The sequence below is a fragment of the Cheilinus undulatus genome, linkage group 1, assembly GCF_018320785.1.
Source record: "Cheilinus undulatus linkage group 1, ASM1832078v1, whole genome shotgun sequence".
In the NCBI taxonomy this organism is placed as follows: Eukaryota; Metazoa; Chordata; class Actinopteri; order Labriformes; family Labridae; genus Cheilinus; species Cheilinus undulatus.
The window spans coordinates 36,410,092-36,428,304 of record NC_054865.1 but is presented as its reverse complement, the minus strand read 5'-3'; the positions used below and the strand labels follow the sequence as shown (position 1 = coordinate 36,428,304).

General features: G+C 39.0%; 1 protein-coding gene across 2 annotated transcripts in view; it reads right to left on the bottom strand.

The window, feature by feature from the left end:
* The window catches only part of dennd2b (DENN domain containing 2B), a 90,197-nt gene that overhangs the window by 24,893 nt on the left and 47,091 nt on the right, over window positions 1-18,213 (bottom strand). For both annotated transcript variants that reach the window (XM_041786404.1, XM_041786396.1), the window contains exons 5-11: window positions 13,962-14,083; window positions 11,454-11,669; window positions 11,079-11,175; window positions 10,864-10,908; window positions 8,734-8,918; window positions 5,874-5,983; window positions 2,810-2,879 (exon numbers count right to left, since the gene is read on the bottom strand). In XM_041786404.1, the coding sequence (XP_041642338.1) occupies window positions 2,810-2,879; window positions 5,874-5,983; window positions 8,734-8,918; window positions 10,864-10,908; window positions 11,079-11,175; window positions 11,454-11,669; window positions 13,962-14,083 (845 nt within the window). The remainder of the gene's footprint in view (window positions 1-2,809; window positions 2,880-5,873; window positions 5,984-8,733; window positions 8,919-10,863; window positions 10,909-11,078; window positions 11,176-11,453; window positions 11,670-13,961; window positions 14,084-18,213) is intronic.

Below are 18,213 nucleotides of genomic sequence, written 5' to 3'. Positions count from 1 at the left end.
TAGTATTTGTATTTTTATTCAAAATGTCAGTTATTTTAAGTATTAACAGTGAGATCAGTCCATATTGCCTATGGGCAATCAAAATAGTTCAGCTACACATGTCTAGGACTGCCATTCTGTCCATCACTAGGTTTGATGTTAATATTAAAATCCTGATTGGTGAAACACAAATGAAGGAAATAGGTCTGTTGTTTTGATTCTCTGGCAGGAAAATCACACTCTCCATAAGTCTGAAGTGAAAAATCGACATAGAAAACTGCAAATTCAGTCAGAACTAGACTGATAATTACACATTCATCGTCCATCATATTTACTTATATTACCCAACATGTGGATCAAACATAAAGTCATTCCCCATATAACTGTTATGATCTTGATTGTTTTCGGGTTGATTTCATAGCTGTAGGAATTTAAAGACAAAAGATGCCCTAAAAAACCAAACATCTTTTTTCCTCCTCCTATTTTCTGAATTTCATCATCTTTTGGGGAATGGATGAGGAACTTTGGGGGGCCTGCTATGGTCCCTGGGCTGCTAGTTGATGATCCATTCCCTAGAGAGCAGGGACCTCCATCTGTCCCCAAACAGTGGCATGGCTGACTGTTGCAAGGATTTTGCATGAAAAAAATATTCATGAGAAATATTTATGAAAAATGTCCAAACATCTAAAAAAAAAAAAAAAACCCACATAAACAAGCTGCAGAAATAAATTGCTGATCTAAAATTTTTTTGACACAGAGCTGAGAACAAGAAATCCAACAGGAGTTTTAATTCTCTCTCTATTTAGGAAGTCATTACGGGATAATAAACAGAACTGTGCTCAAGATTTAGGCATGTTTGGGCCAAAAATTGAGGCTGGAGTAAGGAGTATTTGTTAGCCTTAGGACACCATCGGCACAAAGGAGGATTGACACAACCCCAGTCATGTTCTGGATGTCCTTGTACATTACCAGGGGCATGAGAAAATAATCAGTTAAATAGATAACAAAGTCTACACCTCTAGGCCAGAGTAAGGGGTGGATGTAGCATGTAACCTCAGCATACCGTCTGGGCAGGTAGTGTTGCCATGAGACCCTGGTTGTGCTTTGGAGTTCTGAAGTGCCCAAAAACTGCTGGTGGTCTCTTGGCATGTTACCAGGTGAAAAGGCCTGGACAAAAGAGATGCTGTCGAGCTTGACTTTGGCTTCCGAGCGACACATGTCTGTTGACATGCATCGAGCTAGACTCTGGCAGCCCTCCCAGGCCCAGGATGGGGCACATTGTGCCCTGTAATGAATCCTTAGTGCCCTACATGCCTAAGACTTATGCACATGACTTTATTTACATTCCCTATGCCCTATTTTTGCCAAATTCATGTAAAGAATGTTCATTATCATATCTTTAAAAAGACAATGTGCATATAAGCAAGCATGTAAGAAGAGGAGGTACTGCTTTTTTCACCAAACTGAAAGTTCCTCACAGAAGCTTTAAATAAAAAAAAAAAAAAAAAAAAAAAACATCCATTCTGGACCTGTTTTTCCATCTGAGGACATCTCCAAAGTTTGCTGACTTAATCAGAACAGAAAAATCAGTAAAAGATGCTTTTTAAAATAAGATTTATGACCGTATCACCATAGTTTTTGGATAAGTTGTTTATATACTGCAGCTGAAGAATTCTAATCTGAGTAGTGATTCAGAGTGAAAGTCTTTCATGTGGATACCAGCTTCCTAAACACAGGTGGTTTATCTGCTCCTGCTGATCTTATCTTTCTTCCTCTGTACACTCACAGGCCATTATGTGGCTGAGACACAGACCCTCAAACACACAGACACAAATGAACACAAGCACTCAAGAAACACCATTCCACTTGTCCATATTAGGTATACGATTTTTTCCTCTTGTTTCTCCTCCGCTTTTTCTAATGGATGATTAAATCAACTATGTGGAGCTTGATTCAAGTCCTCAGGAATGCTTGCTTACTGCCAACGGCTGGTTGGACGGCAGGAAGAAAGAAAGAAGAGGAGAGAAGAGGAAACAAAGTCACTAGAGGGGAGCAGCTCACCTCCTCCGCTACCTTCATTAAAATCTGATTCTATCAAGATGAATCTCAGATCAACAAAGCACATCAGAGGCTTTGAAAAATATTGTTTTCTGGTCAGAGGATACTCAAAATCTCCTGCCTTTTCCAGCTCACAGTCACTCCCAGCAAAGCTCTGCGAACAAACACACTGTAATACTGTAAACGTACTCAAAAAAGCCATACAACAAACAGAAACTACCGCCGCATTCACAGAATCCCACACAGCTGTGATCTCTGCCCACAAGCTAAATGTAGAGCTCTGCAGGAAACTTCAAAGCTCTCGTTGGACTCATTATGAAGAAAAATGCCCCACAATGACAATGTTTGGATTTTTCATGGTTTTGCTTTGTCTGCTTCCCCTGAGAAACTCTCGTAATTTGAACGTGTTAATCCTAACTAGCCTTTTTTTTTGTAATTATAATACTCTCGTCATAATTTTATACCCTTTATGGCTCAAACTGAAAGTATAATGACCATTTATATATCATGTAGCAACTGTTTTTCTTTGGTTTAATTTTAAAGTACACTGAAATTTCCGCATGTGTAAGCAATGACCACATTTTTCTTTGTCTTTTTTTTTTCTGTACATGTTTTTTTTCCGGCTGCCACAGTTGATCATCATGCAACACATCCCTGCTCCCACAGGAAAAGCTATCACATGTTCACATAAAGAAGGTCTGTCACAACAAACAGGACTCAGCGGGGTGTGAATAGGGAGCAGAAGATGAGGACTTGAGCAGCAGTAACTCACCAGCAGGCGTCTGCAGTACCCAAACCTCCTGCTGCCGTCCTCTCCGGTCAGCATGAAGGAGAAGGTCTCACTGTGGTGAAAAACAAATGTATGCACATGAGAGGCTACACAAAGACATATGTTAAAGCAGACAAAAACATGACTATTAAAGAGAGAGCACAGGATAAGGAGGGCAAAAGATCTACGCGTGGAGTTCCACAGTGTATGACAGCAACAGGGGAGATCATAATACGTGCTGAAAGACTTTGGGGGCAGTTGTCGTAATAAATCAGAGTACAGATGTAGAGTTTATTTGCAAAAGAAGAAAGCTCAGTTAATAAAGAGTTTCATAAACTTTTTTCATTGTAATATCAATTGAAAAAAAATAGGACATCAGTAAAACAAACAATTTAAGACTCATATGTAACAGTAAACAAGTGGGTCTTCAGCTTTACTTTAAATACATCAAAAAGCCATTAGACGTCCATGTAAGTAATATCATCTGGGGTACACATTAAGGTAATATGGCTTTGACTGTCTTCCCTTTAAATTTTCTTTTATATTTGGTAAGTGCTGATACTGAGGGACTACAGGCTGAGCAATGACTGGAAGCACATTGCTTAGCCTGGTATACATTTTGTTAGATTTGTTCTCCTTGCAACCTTGCAAAGCAGACAGCTTTGCCAGACTGTCATCAGGCAAATTCATCTTGTAAAGCTCAAATCTTCAACATTTTTGCCAGACCCAAAAATGGTTCAGACCAATCAGTGTCATTTAAGTAGCTACAGGTGGGGTTTACTTCTCCTGTGAGCTGATAGCAATGGCTGCCACTGGTGTAGCAATTAGCTCAAATGTAGCTATTGTATAAAGGTTTCATCATTATATTTCTTTGTTAAAACAAGACTAAAGAGCCACACTGAAAGCTTTTCATGGTAGCAAGGCTGTTATTTTTAACGCTGTTTGTCAAACTTATATACCTGCTTCAGTATACGCTTACGATCGTTACAGTTGGGGTTGAGTTATTCTGTAAGCTGGTGTATACAATGGCTGCAGCCAGGGTAACAATTAGCTTAGATGTAGCTGCAGCAAAGCAGCAGTTTATAGCCACACTAAAAGGGTCTCTCAGCAGAGAAAATGTGTTTGCAATAGGCTTTGGCATGAATTTAACCCACTGACAACCTATGCTGTTCAAACACTATGACAGCCTGTACAGCTCAGGTTAATACTTGAGCTAATCATGTCTATTTCATCATTTTGTCTTGTCGTTCTGATTGTACTGTTGTAAGGTGGCAGACAGAATGTTTGCTCAATTTTTGTAAAAGTCCTGCCCTTCCCAAATGCTTTGTATGCAAGCTTTCCCAAATAAATGTGAAAAAAATATATGCATGCAATAGATCAGTGTTTCCCCACCATTTTTCCATGGTGCCCCCACCCCCAACATGTACCTAAGAGAAGCAGAGCCCCCCAGGACCCAAGAGAGAAGAACAAGTGACATATGCTGTCAAAAATCAACATAGATTTTAATTGATTCACAGATAAAATCCTAAAAAAGGCCTGTGCATGCTTTTCTTATCAAAAGATCTTTGCATAAACAACTTAATAAGTGCTTTATCATGGTTTTAGTCAATATTTGCAAATCTAATTTTGGCAGCCTCAGAGCAGACAAAGTCTCACACCCCCCCTAAGATCTTTGGCGCCAAGATCCTCTAAGGCTACGTTCATACTGCAGTTAAAAGTGACCTGAATCTGATTTTTTTGCTTACATGTGACCCGTATCTGATTTTTTTCTGACAGCGCAAGTCAAATTGAATCTGACCTTTTCAAATCAGATTCAGGCCACTTTCGTATGTGGTTCTGAATCAGATACGTATCTGATCTTTTGGAATTTGACTGCAGTGTCAACAGGCAAACTAAAAAATCTGATCTGAGAAAAGATCAGAATTGAGCATTAAGGCCTGCAGTGTGAATGTAGCCTAAAAGCTGACAATCTGCTTAACTGTGTGAAGAAAGCCAATTAGTGTTTCCTGGACTTCCTAGAATACATGAAAAATGGTTGATCCAATCTTCATACAACATTTTAAAAGCCATTTCCTTCCTCTCTTGAGGGGAGATGAACCTTGTATTCTCACTTTATGAATATCTGCATAATTATGTTATTATCTGGAAAACTAAAGACCCGTTTACTGCAAGTAAACCACAAGAAAATCAGTTTCTCTTTTGGGCTCATAGGCCTCTGTGAAATATATCCTCTGTAGACTCATAAGAAACAGATGAACAGACACGACTCTGGGGGATGTTGTGGACTTGAAAATGTAAGCACAGCTCAGAAAAGGAAGTCTTGGTTGGATGTCGTTTAGCAGTGACCACTGAATTAAGGAGAAACTTTCATCTCTCTAGAGGCATTCATTGTCGTCAGCAGACGATAGACAATGACTGACAATGGATCCCAAGATCACTTTGCCCAAGGACAGACCTGAAGAAGCTTGCATGTGTTATTTTGTTATTTGCATGTAATACTTTGTTATTTAACACCTTTGACATGTTAAAGCATGCAAATCACAAGAAATCAGGATCTATTTTCAGCCTCATGGTTTCCTCATCAACAATAGTAGACTGGTTTTAAGACTGTCTTATATCAGCTTTTCTTTTAGCAGAATGACTTCACCATAATTGATTAGGTTGTTAATTTGGAGCAATGTGAGTATTACCAGGCAGGTCTTAGTAAAAGACACTACTTGCGTGTTTTTTTTTTTTTGGCATGACCCCTCCCAGAGGCCAAAAAAATCATTAAACCATTAATCATTAACATAACCCCCCCCCCCAAAAAAACAAAGTTAAACAGTGAGTTTAGTTATCTTTAAAGATTTACATATGTTTTTAAGTCCAATCATATTTGAGTATTTTGGCTTTTTGTTCGCTTATATCAACATGTAAAGACTCTAAAAGATTGAGAGCAACGATAAATAACTATAAATATAAGCAACTGAGTCAACTACTGAGCATGCCAACTAAATGGCAAGAATACTAAATGGAATCCCCCAGATCAGTTGGTAATTATTAACTCAATGGGTATTTTCAGACATACCTGGAGTATTCAGACACAGGGCTCCAGTCTTTTGCATCAGGGAAACAAAACTGAGGAATGGCTTTAAGTCTCTGCTCTGCCTCCCTCATCTGCTTGGTGGGCCTCTCTAACTGTGAAAAGAAAAGAGAAATTAGAGTTACCATCAGTTCATATTCCTCTCAGATAACTGTGTCCTCCTTTTTAAAGATCCCCATGGATCTCAGCCTGACCAATAAATGACCAGACTGACATTTCTCCCGTACAAGGGTAAAACCTTTGCCCCCTCAAGTTCTCATTAACTCAACAATGGAAAGAGTGTTTCCCTTGGCTGGCAAAGATGTAATTCTCCCAGGGGACCCTTCTGCTGAAACACTTCTGAAATAACCTTGAAATATATTTTTGGAGGACTAAAACATTTCCCCATCACACACATGGATCCTGGTTATTTCCTGACTCTAACAAAGCTCCCAAGACTTTCACGTTTAAAATTCTTGGCTCACTGGCTTACACTACACACCATCATCCTCATTTGTCAGCAAACACACCTGTAGAAATCTGGGACTAAAAACTCACAATGAAAAATCTCTGGAAAGCCTGCCTAATTAGCTCCTGTTCCAATGTGTTATTATAAGATATTATTTACATCTTAAACACTGTTTGAATATGACTTTAGAGGATCAAATTTGTTTGTGAAAGCTAAAAATAAACAGTTCACCTCTATTATCTTCAATTAGCCACATAACTTTAACCTCCATTAATTACTGCTTGTCAGAAAAGTCATGTGTTGAAGTCTCTACTGCTGAAACCTGTAAGATGTGATCTTAAGTTCTGCTGTTATCCCCACGCATATGTATAACAGCTTTATTAATGTATAACTGTAGAATTTGATGTTTTTTCTCTTTTAATTACATTGTTACAATATTTAGTTTCAATCAGGAACACTCTTGTTGTAGATTCAGCCATTTATTGTAAAATTAAATTAAAGATCAAGGCCGCGCATAAGGGATAAAGGGGCCCAGGAAAATGGGGGGGGGGGGTCCATAGAGGTCAGGGAAATCATGGCACATCGTAAAGTTAATCTGTTTTATTTAACCAAAACAATAACCAAAATATCAATGCAACAAACAATAACATTGATTATTTATTTATTTATGCTGTAGTACATTGTAGCTTTTTTCAAAATGACACCAATTTTTCTTAAAACAGAATGACCTTTAAAAAATAACAAAAACACTGTGGACTGGCACATTAAACTACATTATTTGGGAAGGAATGTCAGACTTCAGGATGCCATCAAATAAATTATAAAAAAAAAATGTAACAACTTTAGTGGAAAAAAATAAATGATTGCAAAATTATGCAAAATTAGTAATAAGTGGCTAAAATAGGTTAAAAAATGGCAAGCCCTGGTTTAAAATGGAAACAAGTTCTGAAAATGGATTGAAAGTGGGAAAAACTGATGGCAATGGGTGTAAAGCTGCAAACAGTGCCAAAATGGGTAAAAGGTTGCAAAACTGGTCGAAAAGCACCAAGAAGAGGCAAAAAACGGGTAAGACATGGTAATAAGTGGCAGAAATGGGCTTTAAGTGGTAAAAAGAACAGCTCAAAATGGGTGAAAAAAAGGGGTGAAAAGTGGTTAAACTTGGAAAAAGCAATATAAACACCGACCCAACAATAGCTTGACACACCTATCAGCTTTTTAATGAAGTATCTATTAGATAGGATTTCAGCACCAACGCTACTGATCCAACATACATGCACAGATATCGTCAATAAATAACAAGTGGAGGGGGCCCATTCTCCGTGTTTTTCAGGGGCCCGGCCAATTCTGTGGGCACGTCTGTTAAAGATAGCGCAGATGGCTCAGCTGTAAAGAAGCTCTCAGAGTCAGCTGAACAGCATGCTTAAGTTAAAATGAATGGGGGTGCACAAAGGTGACTTAAGGTAGCATTTTCAGCAATGATTTAAAAGTGTACACAGTGTTGACTAAAACTGGATCATCTAATAGGGAATTCCAAAACTCTGGGGCCCAAAGTGAAGGCCTGATCATCTATAGTCAGTTTAGATTCAGACACAAGCAGCAAGTTCCTGCTGGAGGACCTCAAACTCCAGTCAGGTTCATAAGAAATTAAAAAGATCGGAAATACGGAGCGCAGGTGGCCGAGTGGTGGCCCCATGTACGCAGACGGCCCGGGTTCGAGTCAGGCCTGAGGCCCTTTCCCACATGTCTCTCCCCCGCTCTCGTCCCTGTTTCCAACTCTATCCACTATCCTCCTCTATCAAATAAAGGCACAAAAATGCCCAAAAATAAACTTCTAACAAAAAAAAAAAAAAAAACAAGATCAGAAATATAAAATGGTGCCTTGCCATGTAAACTTTAAAATCTTGCTATAAAATTTTCAGATCAGTCATAAAAGTAGCTGGTAACCACTGAAGGTCAACATAAAAGGGTGAGATTTGCCCAGATCTTCAGGAGCTTCAGCTAGTGAATGGTTCCCTACTGATCTGATTCAAGAGTACAGAGCATTGGTGTAGCAGCATCAGTGAGGAAGAATTAATATCTGAATTGACGTTCTTGTTGTTAGAATAGCTGTGATTGGTTGGTGAGTGATTGAAAACAATGATTTTATCAGCAGCCTCTTAGCTGCTAAAAGCTGGAGTGTAATCTGACTGTGTCCTGCCTAAACTAAAAAGCTTCATTTTAAGGCTACAGTTTTACTTACTAGAAAATAGACTTTTTAAGGCTGAAATTAAAACAATCCATCTTTTATGGCAGTCCCCTGTAAGTGCTACGCACTTACAACTTTTGAAACTTAAGATTTAAAGCCACATTACTGTTCTTTGATGAAATTTAGGATGCTGGTTTGTTTCTGACTTTTACCTTGGGGAACTGGTAGGTGACCTCTGGGAAGTATGAGTTTTTGCTTGGTTTCTTTTTCAGAGAAACGACCACAAAATACTCAAAGAGCTCTCTCTCCTGCCACTCAATGAGCTGCAGCTCCAGTGTGCGGTAGCTGGGGGCCCGACGGAGGATCGACTGCAGCTTCAGCAACCTTTGTGTGTGAGCTGAGGAGAGAAAGAACAATAATTCATGACATTGTTGCACCATATAAACTAAGACCATGCAAACAATACTTCAGTTAGGCACATCCAGCGTTTTAACCATCGGCCTTTAGTTTGATTTCTTTCATTGACATTTCAAAAACTTGCAATACTTTGTGGAATTTAATCCAGTTATAGACAAACACTGCCTATAAAAAGTATTCATCCCCTTGGAAGTTTTACCCTTTTACTGATTTTATAAATCAACCATGGTCAATACAATTTGGCTTATTTTTTTTAAAAGATTTATTATTGGCCTTTTTGCCTTTATTCGATAGGACAGTGGATAGAGTTGGAAACAGGGGAGAGAGCGGGGAGAGACATGCAGGAAATAGTGCCACGGGCCGGATTTGAACCCGGGTCGCCTGTGTATATGGCACGCGCCTTAACCACTCGACTACCGGCGCGCCACAATTTGGCTTTTTTGACAAAAAATGAAAGCAAACATCTTTAATGTCAAATTGAAAACAGATTTCCATAAAGTAAAGTCAATTAAATAAAAAAACATTTCTGTGTAGATTTACTGTATGCTTGGGGTTATTGCTGTGCCGGAAAAAAAAAATCCTCTCCCAAGCTGTATTTCTCTTGCAGACTGAAAAAGATTGTCCTCCAAGATTTTCCTATATTTTCCTACATTCATTTTACCCTCTACCTTTTACAAGCCTTCCAGGGCCTGCTGCCAAGAAGCATCCCCCCTTGCATGATGCTGCCACCACTGTGCTTCACAGTGAGGATATCCAGTGCTGGTGTCCGCCAAACATAGCGTCTTCTCTGTTGGCCAAAAAGCACCATTTTGGTCTCATCAAAAAACAAAGAACTTTCTGCTACTTGACCATGGAGTCTCCCAACATGCCTTTTCATGAACTTTAGTCGAGATTTAATGAGTTTCCTTCAACAGTGGCTTTCTCTTTGCCACTCTCCCATAATTTTTCGTTTTATTTATTTTATTTAACCTTTATTTAACCAGGATGAGACTCGTTGAGATTAAAAATCTCTTTTCTAAGAAGCTTTGACTGGTGAAGAACCTGGGCAACAGTTGTTGTGTGCAGAGTCTCTCTCATCTCAGCTGCTGAAGATAGTAACTCCTTCAGAGTAGTCATAGGTGTCTTGGTTGCCTCTCTCACTCATCTCCGCTTGCACAGTCACTCAGTTTGTGAGGACTGCCTGATAGAGGCAGATTTACACATGTGCCATATTCTTTCTTTTTCTTGGTGATGGATTTAACTGAAGTCTGGGGGATGTTCAGAACCTTGGAATTCTTTTGTATCCATCCCCTGACTTCTACTTTTTAATAACCTTTTTCTCTCTGAGTTGCTTGGAGTGTTCTTTTGTCTTCATGATGTAATGCTAGCCAAGAATACGGATTAACTAGTGACTGAACATTCCAGACGCAGGTGTCATAATACTACAATCATTTGAAGCACATTCAGTGCATTCAGGTGATCTCCATTTCACTAATTGCGAGTCTACTAACACCTGTTGGCTGGACTTCTGTTGAATTAAGTCAGTCACTTTAAAGGAGGTGCCATGATTGATTTATAAAGTCAACAGAAGGGTAAAACATCTAAGGAGGTTAATACTTTTGAAAGGCACTGTCTATTGCCAATTACCCTTAAAATAATGCTTTGGGTAGGTAGTCAGTCCATTTTTAAATCTGTTTAATAATTGAGAAGTGCAAAAGTTATAATTTAACAGATTTTTATGTGTAAGCACAGAGACACTAGCCATATTTGACATCAAAACAGTATATTTAAGAACTCAAAATCATGCAAAATTTCACCTTCCCATCTTAAGCATGTCAGAAGAAAATGAATCTAGAAGTCATATGCTACACAAATAATTCCTGCTTGTGGCAAATGTTTCAATCAAATGAAAAAATAAAATGTAAATGAATTCAGAGGTTTCTCACCTTTGAACCTGTCGTCAGAGTCACTCTCACTCTCACTGTTGTCATCTGGAAGCAGACATGAGACAGAAAAGAGTTTATTCTAAAGGTTGTAGTTCTATTTTTCATGTGTTTATGACATGAGAGGGACACTGAAAGAACTCGATGTGGGTGGCTGAGACACAAATATTTACCCTCTTATCTTGCTTGTGGATAAAGGGAATACAGAGAGCTCTTACCCCTCAGAGAAACAGTCTCAACATTAGACATGGAAAGCTTCTTTAGCCTCTTCTTCCCACGTTTAGTGCAGTAGATGGAGTTGATCCTCTGAACCAGCTGTAAACAGAGGAAAGAGTAAATTCACTGTTAGGGAATTGTAGGTTTGTTTCTTTTGTTTCTAAGTTAAGATCAAGGGTGTGCACCCAGCTAAGACGAATATGTTTCTTTGTTTAAAGGTTGCTGAAATACACAACTAAAAAAGTCCAGGACTAGTCTCACTCTGATGCTGACTTTTTCCCTACAGAAATCTAAGCTTATCTGACAGGAAAGAGAACATAGTCAGAGCTCTGCAGAGGCTTAGTCCAGGTGTTTGTGTAGGATCTGCTGGTGTGTACCTTGGGGATTCTCCATTGCCTGTGTGAGGCCAGGGTATCACCGGTGCTACGGAGGCTATCATCCAGCAGGCCACAAGGTGAAGTCGATACACCCAGCTGGGGGAGAAGCAGCATTTCATCGTGGCTGTAGCGCTTGGACAACTGGGACATCCGGTGGCTTTTCCTGTCACTCAAACCAGATATGCGGAGTGACTGGCTGTTTGGTTTGTTTGGTAACTAAGTAGAGAGAGAAGAATGTGTAAGGGTTTGTTAAAATCAGTCAGATCTATGCACCTAACAGACTCTTACAGCATCCTCAATGACAAATCTGATCTTTTATGGATTAGCCATTGCTACAGGATGGATGTGGATTGTGATTTTGTTTTATTAATACCTAAATGCACTGTTCATCACACCACAGAATTCTGCAAGAACTTTTCATTAGTAAGCCAAAGATGCAACACCTTTAACATCAAATGATAGTTATTTTAACAAAATAAGTCTTTTATCTGAGAGTATGAAAAACAGCATTTTCTTAAAGATATCATCTTAGAGTTATCATTACATCAAACCCTCTTTCTGATGTACTTTTCCTCTTTATAAAAAAGTGTGTAACCTTAGTGGCAGAGTTAGCCATTGCTGTGTAGAATCCAAGTTGAACATGAGCTTTTCTTTGTTCTAGAAATCAATTTTCTGTTTTTATGTATTTATATTTGCTGCTATTAAAAAAAAGATTTAGGGGATTTGCATTTGGAGCTTTAGCCCCATGTCTATGTATCCATATCTAATAAAATGTCAATACATGTGTGCATGTGGATTCCTGTTGCTTTTGTTGTTATTAGTTAATGCTGTCCAAGACAAATTTCCCCAAGAGGACAAAAAGTGTACAGTATCATATCTCATATCATTTTATATTTATAGCAATGTATCATATTGTATCTTAATGTATCAGATCAAATCGTACCATATCAAATTGCATTGCATTTATCTTATGTTGATACAATATATCACATCATGTCGTATCATTTTTCATATTGTACAGTGCATGCTGTACATTTCAAACTGCATTGTATCATACGTATCATATCATGCATATTGTCCATATACCATGTGTATCATTTAAGTTTCAAAACGTGTCATATTGTACATATCATATTCTAGGTATTGTGTCCCATCACATCATAACATACAAGTCTTTCTGTTTGATGTATTGATGTATTTATTGTGTTTATCATATCTTATTATCTCACATCATATATCATACGGATCATATTGTATTGTAGCATATTGTGTTGTATCATATCATATCAAAATGCATTTTATTGTATTTATTAAATATTATTAGAACACGACTGTTGTATGATATGTATCGTACATATTGATCGCATTGTTCAAGCCTCTCTGTTTGATGTTCTATCTGTTGTATCATATTCATGGTATCATATTATATCAAATCATATTATATCAAATCATATCATATCGTATGTATCCTATTGTATTGTATAGATCATGTTGTGTCATATCTTGTATCATATTGCATTGTATTGTGCATTATTGTATTGCTTATAATTGTATTGTATAAGCCTCTCTGTTCAATGTAGTATCTGTTGTATCCTATCATATTTATCATACCAAATTATATCACATCATATCGTATTGCACTTTTGTATCATGCCATATCATATGGTATCAATCTTATCCAATCGTATAAAATAATTCACATTTTGCATCGTATTGTATGTATCATATCATATGTATAATATTGTATCGAATTATATGGTATTGTACAACCACCTTGTTTGATGTATCTGTCATATTAATCTTATTTCATATCTCATATCTTAGTATCTTAAATCATGTTGTATCATATTGTTTTAAAGCGTTGTATGGTAAGTATTGTATCGTGTTGTATCACATTGTATCATATATTGTAATGTGTTATATTTCGCCGATTGCTTCATATTGCTTCATATTGTAGCATATTGTATTGTGCAGGCCTGTCTGTTTGATGGTCACATTATACTATCACTCATACAACTGAAAACTTAAACATGACCTGTTTTTGTATTAAAAATCAATCATCTTTTTCACCACTAAAAGAGGCAGCAGCTGCTTGGATAAGCAATTTAAAGAAAATAATTTTTTGGTTAGTATGTCAAACATAATGAATTTATTTATTTGGCTGCACTGTGAACACATGCAGTAATTTCTCTGGTGTTGTAAAAAGATGTTTCCAAAGTATTAAAGTAAACTTGTCACTACCTCTAATCATCCGTGTATCCTCTTCTAAGGTGAAAAAGTGTGTCCAGATTGAGAAAGTCTAATCTGCAGGATAACCTTTCTGCAGAGAATTACCAGATCTAAACAGATCAAAGTGTTTCCATTAGTGCCAGAAATAAGGTACTTAACACTGTCCAGGTTTCAGCACTGATAATGAGTAAGATTCACTCCACAGGAAAAAACGCTTGTGGTATGTTTACAAGAGGAAAATAGAAGAGCGCTGCTGGTGCAAACAGATGTACAGCTCACCTGAGGTGGAGAGCTCAGCTTCTGGTCAATGGTGGTCCAAGGTCTGTCACCCTCAGACAGACAAGACTTCCGACCCAGACTCCTCCTCTTCAGGTCAACATCCTCATACGGGTTCTCCTTCTCTGTAAGAAAGGAGAATATCTGTAGTACAGCTCAAACATGACATCACCAGCAAAGCTAGAATCTCAGACAGAGTGTAGTTTTGACACGAGACAGAAGAGAATGTGGGGTCAAAAGACTAAACGTGGGGCAGTAAAGGGTGTCAGGGGGCAGAGGGGGGCCTCTCTATGGTAAGTCTAAATAGAGATGAGTCATGGAAGGTAGGTCAAAGGTCACCACCAGCTGGCTCAAGTGAACTCCCCCTTTTATAAACAGTTACTGCTGGCTCTGGGCCTCACAGGCCCCATTGAGCCCAGCTGAAACTCCTGGACAACACAGTGATGGTGAGTCACTGTCCATTCATGCCAACTGTCCACTGTGAGGGGGAGGCTCATCTTCTTCAGGTCTTTACACGCTGAGTCTGTTATTTGTAGATGTGTTTTCAGGTGTGTAATCCAACAAAAAATGTCATGCACTCACACTGGGTCAGATTAGTAATAATTAGGGATGAGTAGTGGAATCTGGTACAGACATGGTGCCGGTACCAACACATCCAATGCCTACCGAACCCAACTCCAAGACAGACATCAAGAATTAATTTTGTTAGACTGCCAACACAAATGAAAGGCAAGGAATACATTATGTAAGTAACATCAGCTTCCTTTACTTATCCATTGTTTGACAGGCATCTTATAAAGATAGTTCTGCAACAATACCAAGACAGTTTTCATCCTCCCGCTGACTTTCAACACACCTTTTTGTCTCTCAAAAGTATTGATTCAAGTATCGTTTAGACACAAGCACAGAATAAAAAGTAGCAATTTAGTACTGGTATAAAAAAACACAAACAATACTTAACCCAAGTAATGATGTGTATCCTGCAGCCAGCAGGGAACTGGTATAATCTACATGTATGTAATGACACTGCTTCAATATGTTGTCTGTTTAACAGCATGTTCCCCTCTGCTGTTTTGTTGATAATGTGAAAATGTCACACTACACACTGTACTGATAGAAAGCCCAAAACTGTAATCTTCTCATCCGTTTCAACCAAGTGCTCTGGTTCAGTCTTACCTATCCAACCTGAACTGGTGGAGCTAAACATACAGCAGTTCACTGACTGGTCGAAAGTGCAGAGGAAAGTGGACAGTGCCGTACGAAACAAGACAGTGTTCCAGTGTTCCTTAAACCTCCACTGGACCATAAGCTGTGGAAACACAAGCAAGATTCGGGTTTGCCTTACCAAATTGTCCTGATCCACACCAGCCCACTTAGGGCCTGCTAAGACTACACAATTTTTCCCTCACAATAGCACCATGTCAGACTATGCAATCAAAACCTTGTCCCAGCTTATCTGACAGCCTGATCACACCACAAGATTGATCCAGACTGCTCATTGTATGCTGACATCACCTACTGTATGTCGCCGTGACTGAATTTGAGCTCACTGGTCAAAGAGTATCAAACTTAGATACAGCAGAAGCGGTCTTTTGCTCAGAAGAAAACAACAAACAAGAAATGGCTCTCCTTCAGGTAGAACTTGAGGTAATCATGTGATAACATAGATAGAACTGGAAAAGCACTCAGAGAGCGCAGACCTCGGCCATTAGCCCTATCTCCCAATAGTGAAGAATCCTTAAAAAAAATTCCTGGAACCGTCCCCATGTGCCCCCCACCATGGCATTCGTTGATTACTCCCTCCCTGGTGGGGTGGAAACACAGTGAGGCAAAGCACTGGCTTCGCTACAGGTGGACTGTCATGGTGGAAGCATTGCCTGCTGGTGCCAACAGATGCATTGACACTCTCAACCATGGTCTCACTGGATGACTGGAAGTCATGGCAGAGGGTGAATATTCCTCTATTCCTCCCAGCATTGTGAGTATTCTCGCAACAATTCGCTATCTTTCTCTCTGTTACGCTCCGTCTTGTCTCCTCGACCGGGCGTGTGTATTTCAAACTCTATAAACTCCAAAACTTTGAATGGAAACACAGCCAAAATGCTGCTGGGATTGAAGTTACTCATGTCCGCCATCTCCTGGTGTAAAGTGGTAACAGCACAGAGCTCTGCCATTAGCCCTATTTCCCAATAGTACATAATCCTTAAAAAAAATTCCTGGATCCAGACGGTGATCCGGATCACTCCCAAAATCTAATCAGTTCTTCCTTATGCCATTTCTGACATTCCCTGAAAAGTTCATCAAAATCCGTCCACAACGTTTTGAGTTATGTTGCTAACAAACTAACAAACAAACTAGCAAACCCACCCAATCACATAACCTCCTTGGGAGAGGTAATAAGCCCAATCAGCCTAGCTCACACCTACAGTTTCATGAAATGTACATAGAAGATCACTGGAGGGAGAAAAAGTAGGGACGCTCTCTAGTAAATGATGATGAAAAGATGCTCTCCTATTGACAGATGTTGGGATACACATTGTTACCGTCAGGTCAGGACGTCAAACTAAATGCAAGAATGCAAGAATAATTCTGATATGCTAGTCATGTTAAGTCATCCTCCAACATTTGATTATAAGCTGCAACAACGCAGTTGGGCCAAAATCTGGCTGAATTTGTGTAGTATGTGCCAGCCTTTAGTTGAAATGCACCACTTGTGTGGGACTCTGTTGCTTCCTCTGCCATTTGTCATTCTTTTTAAATCATGTCCTGCCTCTTTAAACATCCCAAATCCCACAAGAACAGTTGAAAGCTGTGACATGTATGTGTGAACTCTGGAAGAGAGGAATTTCAGGGGCAGTCCCATTAAAAATTTCCAGACATTTTCTGGAATTTTTCAGTGAAACCTCTCATTTCATCTTACCTCTATGTGTTTTTGATGGGAATATTATAATGGCTGACCTAAAAAAAATACTAATACTACTACTATTATCACCCTTCAAAAAGGCTGTAGTGGTTTATTTTAGGTGCTTGTTTGGCCTAGTAGTTATGGTCAAGTTCAATATCCAGTCCAAATATGGCAAAAATTACCCAAATACAATCACAATAATGGTATTTTTATTTTTACAAACCATATCAGAGGGTTACTTGATATCAATCTTTCCAAAAACAAGGTAATGAAATTGGTACCAAGCAAATTGTGTGTAAAAATACACATTTTACAGGAAAGATAGAGTACCAAAAAGTTTCTACAATTGCATACTTTGTTACTCCTCTTTTGTAGATGACTTCAGTGAATACATGATGGCAAAAAAAGGAAAGAAAGGGAGCATTTGAGAGCCATGCACAGCTCTCACTGATGTCACCTGGCAGGACTCCAACCTCAATAAAGAAAAAAACTTGTATAACACCACAGTCCATGTCTATTCAGACATGCGCTCTGAGAATAGCTCTCTGGCAGGGTCTGAAAAAGGTTGTGAGAAAGTGAAGAAACCACAGCGAAGAACAAAAACAGAGCCAGATGGCGTCTAAAATGCATGAGGGGAACTCTGCACAGAAAGAAAAGCAGCGTTATCTGTCTGAAAAAAAAGAGAGGAGAGAAGCAGAAGTGGTAGCTGTGTTTCTTCTTCTTTAGTTTATTACTGGAAAAAAACGATGAACTCAGCCTCTTCAACAATGAGTGTGTGTTTAGAAAGATTAACCTATGTTTGTACAGCTTTATTCAGTTATCTATTTTAAGGTAATTATTGAAGCACTTTGAGGTAAGTACACAAACCCGTGCACACACAGTGAACACTGTCTGGGATCTTTACTGCACTGGGTTGTGTCTCATAGTAAATTAGCCTACTGGAGTGGATTTTGTGTGCATCATTAAAGCTGAGGAGCCGAATAAGAGGGCTTAGTCTGACCCCACGTTGTGCTGCAACTCCATTAAACTGAGGCAATACTGTAATGAGAGCCTGCTGGGAAAATGATATGTCTGTATAGTCGCTTATGGACTGGAGGGTACTAATCTACTCCTCTGATTACAAACATCAGGATCTGTTGCTAACACACCCCCAGACACGCAGCATTATGCAGGGAGTGGACACACCTCAGCTGCACACTGTGATTGTACATTTCTGTGAACACAATGGGCTCTGTGGGCAGGGCGAGGCACAGAACAAACTACAGCCACAATGTCAGTTTCAGTTTGTCCCTTAAAGTGGATGAGCTACAGTTGAGTGGCCCTGCTCACCCAGTTAGTAAACAGAAACAC